At 58.8% G+C, this 6,865-nt stretch overlaps 3 protein-coding genes across 3 annotated transcripts in view; all 3 read right to left on the minus strand.

Annotated features, from left to right (window-relative positions):
* Window positions 1–3,214: 3,214 nt before the first annotated feature.
* MNEG_10815 (hypothetical protein) lies at window positions 3,215–3,379 on the minus strand (the record flags this gene model as incomplete). The annotated part of the gene is made up of 1 exon (XM_014040711.1): window positions 3,215–3,379. A coding segment is annotated over one exon (165 nt), but the record flags the coding sequence as incomplete, so codon positions are not given.
* Window positions 3,380–3,570: 191 nt separating this feature from the next.
* MNEG_10816 (2-oxoisovalerate dehydrogenase E1component, alpha subunit) lies at window positions 3,571–4,804 on the minus strand (the record flags this gene model as incomplete). Its single annotated transcript, XM_014040712.1, has 5 exons — window positions 3,571–3,651; window positions 3,928–4,011; window positions 4,202–4,237; window positions 4,410–4,587; window positions 4,749–4,804. The coding sequence occupies 5 exons, from the start codon at window positions 4,802–4,804 to the stop codon at window positions 3,571–3,573; spliced, it is 435 nt and encodes a 144-aa protein (XP_013896166.1).
* A 1,394-nt stretch (window positions 4,805–6,198) lies between these two features.
* The window catches only part of MNEG_10817 (hypothetical protein), a gene marked incomplete at both ends in the record, with an annotated part of 1,689 nt that continues 1,022 nt past the window's right edge, over window positions 6,199–6,865 (minus strand). Inside the window, 2 exons of the mRNA XM_014040713.1 lie at window positions 6,199–6,444; window positions 6,671–6,745. Coding sequence (XP_013896167.1) covers window positions 6,199–6,444; window positions 6,671–6,745 — 321 coding nt within the window. The remainder of the gene's footprint in view (window positions 6,445–6,670; window positions 6,746–6,865) is intronic.

Raw genomic sequence — 6,865 nt, forward strand, 5'->3', positions numbered from 1 at the left:
CTGCCCCCCGAGTGGGCGCGCCTGGAGAAGCTGGAGTCGCTTGATGTCTCAAACAACTCCCTGAGCGGCCCCGTGCCACCCAGTTGGGGCTCTGGCATGAAGCGCCTGAAGATCCTTGAGCTTTACGACAACAAGCGCCTGAGCGGGTGCCTGCCCTCTGCATTCAACGCACGACTGGGTTTGGCAGACCACTGGGAAAAGGGCACACCAATTCGCGAGACCTGGGCAGGCACCAGCATCACCGGCTTTTGCTGAGAGGTAGCCTTTTCCAGGGTGATCTGTCTCAAGACTGCAGTAGTGATTACCACCACACATGTACGCCTTTGTGTAGCCAACACTCAGATACAACGCAAACGCGTGTGCACGCACACGCATCCTGGATATGATTACTACCTGCTGCACAGCTCTGATTACGGGCACCAGCGCCCTGCCTGTACCAGTGTGTTGCACGGCAGGTGCTGCTTTGCTGTTTTGTCGGCTTCCAAATATCAAGGGACGAAAAAACGTATTACTATGCTTCTTGTCATATAAGCCCGTTGAGTACACGCATGTGCCTTGAAAAGCCAGCCTCATGAACCATCATTTATTGCAGATCGCACACAATCAATGGGTTAGGCTCTTTGTGTAGGGGTCTGGGAGCGAGGTCGTTTACACGCGCGAGCAAGAATTTTAACCACGGCAACATAACCGCGTGCTGCGAAGATAATGACATCACCAAGTGTGCGCTTACTCCTGTGTAAATTGCCACGCAGACATTTATCACGCACATGGCGTACTGATGACCGTGCAAGACCAGACAATTGACCCAGCCGTTGGCGAGGCCTAGCATCAATTCACCACAAGCTTTGTGCACCTATGCAACAAAACTCATCATGCCGCAAAAAGCGGTGAGGACCGACACAACGCCTGGCTGCAGACGACCTCGCTTCAGGCCAGTAGGCCTTGCTTGTCTGGCAGCTTTTAATTATTTCACCGGATTGGTCAACTGACGTTGAGAGCTCGATGCAATGGCAGGCATCAAAACCCCTCAAACCGACAAGCAACAGCTGCACAACACCCACCGTGCAGCGGCTTAACGCACCTGGGCTCATCAGCGCACGGGCACGCCTGGTGGCACAACATGGGGGTTGCGCCGTGCAAATTCAAGTGTTGCTTCTCGCTGCTCTCCAATGTGCCAGGGTGGTAATGCATACACGTCTTCGAAAGCGGAAGATATTGGTGCCTTGGGGATCTTTGAGGCCGCTTCCAGCGCGGCCATGACCTGTGTAATGGCGGTATGTCATACCGGTGGTCAGCAAGGAGACCATGCGGCATATGCTGACGGGCCAGTCCAGGTGGTTGGACAAGTGTGCACTGCAAGGTGGTCGCCGAGCTACAGTGGTGGACCCCGGCGCGGTCGGCGCTGAGCAGGGGCTTCAAGAGGTCACGAGTCACATCAGGCTTTTGCACTTGATCACACGCTGCACATTGGACACTGACCTCAATTCTGAAGCCGTAGAGCACACAAGCTGCCGTTACCTCCCAAGCCTGATTATCACCCAGCGCGCACATAGAGACAGTCCTTCTGAATCAAATACACCACTGACATGCGATGCTGACGCGCACCTGATGCCGCACGTCCCTCCTGAGCGCCGCGTCGCGCTGCGCGTCCCACCAGCCCTGGCAGTCCAGCCACTGGCGGAAGCGCACGACGGGGTCACGCGCCCGCCACTCCGCCATCTCCTCCCGTGTGCGGTACCTCAAATTCGTGTGGTGATGTGTTGCAGGCAGCGCACAGTATGTAATCTTTGACAACAACAGATGATGATGCACAGGTGTGTTGGCTGATCCGACAGTAAATTGCTGCTGACACATGACTGAAGCACGCGAATCAATTGCGTAGCATAGAATGTTGCTGGTGTCGGTGAAGACTTGCCCTCCATCACCTGGAGGAGTCATCTGAAGTGGAGTGGTGGCCGCTGCGATATGACATCGCCTCAATCAATACCTGCAGGAGAGAATTTGAAAATGGGGGCCGAGGACGTGATGAACGCAAAAACGGGGTAGTAGGTTTGTGCCATTCTGGAACAGCAGCTTTGCAGGATGGGCGGCGCAAACAGGCGCCTTACCTTGACCACGATTCAACCTAAATCCTGGCAAGTCTGCCGACATGCCCCAGCGCCCCCCTTGCAGAGGCCCCTGCGATGATGAGCCGCAGACTCAGCAGCCTAAGTTGATGTCAACATGAGGTCACCAAGCAGGAGGGCCTACCGGGCAGGAGTGCTCCAGCGCCAGTTCCCTGGCGGCCCTGGTCGCGTTGTACACCGCCAGCGCGTCACCGCCGTCCACGCGCACGGCAGGCATCCCGTAGGACGGTCCGCGGGACGCCACGCCGTCACCTGAAAAGAGAGATGTGGTGAGCGGATGGTACGGTGACTGCGAGCTATGCGGCGAATCCATGAGGGAGCGGGCTGATGCGTCGGCATGATTCGTTGTGATGCAGCGCGCTACGCAGTGCAAAAGCAAGCCAGTGGCCTCTGGGTTGGGGGAGCAGGGAGGCATCAGAGCTCGCCTTTGTACTGCTCAAAGGATGGCGTGCTGATGGCATATCTGCATTTGACAGGGAGTGGTTGCAGGGCGCAAACGATGAGTTGGATGGTAAGATGTCACTGTCTCCCAAGCACCTGCTGGGGCTGGCAATAGTAACCCAGATGGCGTAATAGTTGCAAACGAGTACCCTTTGGATTGACCGTGCAGCACGTGGGAGGAGCAAGAGCGATTGGCACGCCGCGCACCCATTGTTGCGGCAGATGAAGAGGCACGGCGCTGCGAGGGTGGCCGCAAAGTTGAGGGCCGCGTGAAAGTCGCCTTCGCTGCTGGCGCCTTCCCCGAAGTACGCGACAGCCACGTTGCGGGCCCCTTGGAGCTGGGGACACAGATTTTGGGGGAATCAGCGGCAGGCAAAGGATCGCGGCAGATTTTGGGCCGACGTTGTTGGCATTAGGGGGCGTAACGCCAAATTTAGGGCCTCCCAGGCCAATGGGTGCTGACTGTCGGGTCTTGCTGAGTGCGAAACTGCCGCCAGCAGTGCGCTTTGAGCTGAAAGGCGCAGTTCTGTTAATCAGCCACGGCACTGGCTGTGGCTGCAGAGGCGGCGGCGCCAGCAGCACGTGGCCAAGTGACTCAAGCAAGACGCACCAGCCAGCAGCCAGCACAGGGACGCCACATCTCACACCTTGAGCGAGTACGCGGCCCCAACGGCATGCGGCAGCTGCGTCGCGAGGGGCGAGGAGATGGTGTGGTAGGCGAGATCCTTGCTGCCGTAGTGGATGGGCATCTGGCGGCCCTTGCCAGGCTCCAGCTCATTGCCGTAGCACTGCAGGTTGGTCCGGATAGGCATTCGTGCGGAATATGTGGGTTCAAGGCGGCAGTCCTTTGTGATGACGAGGCAGGGTTGAGGCAAGCATGGGCAGTGACAAAGAGAGACATGGGTGCTGACCTGCCGGATCCAACCCACCCAGTGTCGTTGTGTTCAGCAGCAGCAAGCCCGAGGGTGCAAGGCCGAGGGTCCAAGGGAGGAGCCGTGAGTGCTTAGCTCGCCTGGTTGGCGAAGTCGTCGAATGAGAAGCCGCGCCACAGGAGGACGCCCTGTTCCCGGTACTGGGCAAACACCTGATACGACGGCATTACGGGGAGGGCGGCGTGTGATGGGCAATCATGTGGCTGGTCAGGCGTGCCAGGAGATCTGATAACAACAGTTTGAGGAGTGTCGGTCGCTGCCAAGCCATCAAACGTTTACGCAGCAGTGCAAAATTCGCTGGCTGACACGGACCTGACGCGGACGGCACGGGCGCGCCATTGGCCCACGTTTGCGGAGCTCTGCTTTGCACCGCTGCTGTCAACCCTGCCTTGGGACCCTGCTTTGACCTCTGCAGGATGGACACGCACCTGGTCCTTGGGGTCGAGCCCCGCCGCGCTGGCTATGATGGCGGCCTCCTCCCCAGCGCAGGTCATGTAGAATGAGAACCGCCCCTGCACTTGACGAGGCAGGCGTGAGGCGGCTAAGAGAATGCGGCGCCCTTGCCGGGCAACGGCGAGCGGCGAGAGCCTGTCAAGCGCCGATAGCTTGCAGATGCATGTACCACGCGCTTGCTGCCTGGCTGCGATGAGTCATAGCCGTGGCCCCTGCCGGTTGCAGACCCCTGTGGCCCCGGCCACCCACCTGCCGCTGCGCCTCGTAAAACAGTGTGTCCATCACCTTGGTAGGAGTGGCAGCGTTGTGGGGAGCCATGGAACCAGGATGTCAAGCGTCAAAGGTTGGTAAGGGGCAAGACACACATACACAATTCCATGGATAGTAATGATGCGCTTGTGCACATGGTCATGTGCAAGCAGAGACGCACACCACAGGCAACTCCAGCCAGCCACACCTGCATCTTTGCCATCGCCACGTACAGCCGCAGGGCGTCCTCCTCCCCCAGTGGGTGCGGCACCGCCGCGCCCTCCAGCGGCCGCCCGGCGCCGTCCAGGGCGCGGTAGCACGGCACCTTGGGGGTGTCTGGGCTCGCTGGTCCGCCCTGGAACGCCAGGCGCCGGGTGACGGGGACCCTGCGCTCGATGGGCGGCGCAGGCCCCGGAAACAGGCGGCGGAGGTGTGCTGGCGAGGGGTGTCCGGGAGCGACCCGCGTGGCGCCACGGCGTGTGGCGCCACGCACTGCAAGCGGCAGTGCCCTGGCATGCCCCTGGGCGGGGTCCATCCCAGCACTCACCGCCCTCCCGGGACCTCGATCGACTCGTCTGCGGCCGAGGCTGCAGTCCCACCCATGCCGTTACTGTTATCATCAGAGGCGCCCCTTGTGCTGCTGGACTGCTGGCGCAGCGCTGCGCCACGGCTGGCGCACGCGTGGCGCGGTGTCAGCGGAGAAACGGAACATTGCGCGAGCGCCACAGCTGCTGCTCGTAGTACTGAAAAGCTCGCCGCTGACAGGGAAAGCATCATAGCATACGATGGTTTCCGCAGAGGCCGCGAAGCTGTTCACACGAGTTCAGATCGCGCGATCGCTCAGAGTGGAACAACCACGTATGGAGACTGCCTTCAGCCGGGGGAACACATGCATAATGGGGTTATACACAGGTTCAAAACTCAACGTATAGGTCGCTGACGTGCGTGTCGCTTCAGACAACGGCGGCAGGTGATGTGCCTTGAATGCGTCCGCAGTGAGAGCGTCATCGCGGTCAGCAGTTTGCGCAAGAGTCCGAAGGTGGATTTACTGTGTCATGCGCCATATGGGGCAGCACATGGCATGCACATGATAATCTTGAAGGCACGACGTGACATCGAGGAGCGTGAGTTATAGTGACACCCCCTGCATCAGTTGACCACTCAGCAGCGCTGTTCAAGAGTTACTCATGCAGCGCAGTGGTTGTGCAATCAATTTGAAATAGGGATGGGGCCGCGTTGGGTCCTGAGACATGAGTCATATTGTGCCTCATGATGCAAATGACATCAGTTATTACACCATGACAACCAAATTCAGGCAGTGGGAAGGCAAAGTTTGGATTGTACACAGGGGTTAATGCTGAGGAGCGGCACCCAAGCCATGCACGGCTTTGGCACTTCAGCAGCCATTTAGGGGGTTTGGGCTGGCATGTTCTTTGTTTGAGTCACTTGAATTGCTGCAGGCCAAAGTTTAACGCCAAAGGCTCTTTTGTTTCTTGCAACCAAGCAGGTCTTCCAACAAAGCTTGACCAACGCCCACGCATGAAACAGCTCTGTGTTGCACCACAGAACCATCAAGAGGGCCACCACGGGGCGGGCTACCTCATTCAGGCTCCAACCATACACCCTTCTGCTGACAGGTTGCGTCAGCTTGCAGATCAAGAGATACTGGTGCAACCTGTTTTGTCGCAGGCGAGTCAGTGCCTGCGGCAGCCGGCAGTGCGGCAACCGGTCTGTTTATAAACGCCCAGCAGGTCAGGACCCTCACGTGCAGCTGGTCAGCCCAGCAGACTCCTGTTGAAGGTAAGTTGCAGTGAGCACGTGTAATTTTCAGCCGGTAGGTCATTTCTGGATTGATCTGTACACCCTCCCTTGGCCTGCCGGCTGAAGTGCCATAACCCCACCGCAGCCGCACTGCTACCATCAACATGCATCCGCCATGCTCAAGAGCAGGCTATTCTCTTTTAAAATGGCTGTGGTGCTTGCGTGCGCACGTATCGTCACGCCTTGACACCCACCGTCAGGCGGACCCTCTCAATGCTTGTGAGCGTCGGCACTGCCGCCAAGGGGTCTGACCCCCGCGGCGCCAGGATCGATTTGTACGGTGGCTGGCCCGAGCCCTGGAAAACGCGCAGGGACACGCCTGGTGGCACCATCAGAAGGCCGCCGTTGGCTGCCAGGTCCTGCACCTGTTCTCCAAACATGACGGTGTAATCGCTGATGGTCCCCTCCAGGCAGAGGGTGTCCTGCGGAAGGGGGTGGGGCGGCGAGTTAAAAGCAAGAGGACCTGTTGAGCAGGGAACCTGCGGTGCAGTGCAGTGGAACATCATACGCCCAGCAGCCAATGGCTGCATCGAATGGGCTTGTTGTATGGTCTTGAAACAAACTTCCTGGTGTGCGTGTAAACATGCATCGTTCACGCTCGCAGCGCCATGCTTATTTTCATGGAGTCAACACCAGCAGCTTGCTTACGATCCCCTCCCCGCCGTCAATGCTGGTGTCCTGGAGGTCCCCCTTGCGGTAGATGATGATGTCGTCACCAGGACCCTGCAGGAGGTTTTGATGGGAGGCAAGGCAAGGCAAGGCAAGGCAAGGCAAGGCAAGGCAAGGCAAGGCAAGGCAAGGCAAGGCAAGGCAAGGCAAGGCAAGGCAAGGCAAGGCAAGGCA

The sequence above is a fragment of the Monoraphidium neglectum genome, assembly GCF_000611645.1.
Source record: "Monoraphidium neglectum strain SAG 48.87 unplaced genomic scaffold scaffold02471, whole genome shotgun sequence".
NCBI classification, from domain to species: domain Eukaryota; kingdom Viridiplantae; phylum Chlorophyta; class Chlorophyceae; order Sphaeropleales; family Selenastraceae; genus Monoraphidium; species Monoraphidium neglectum.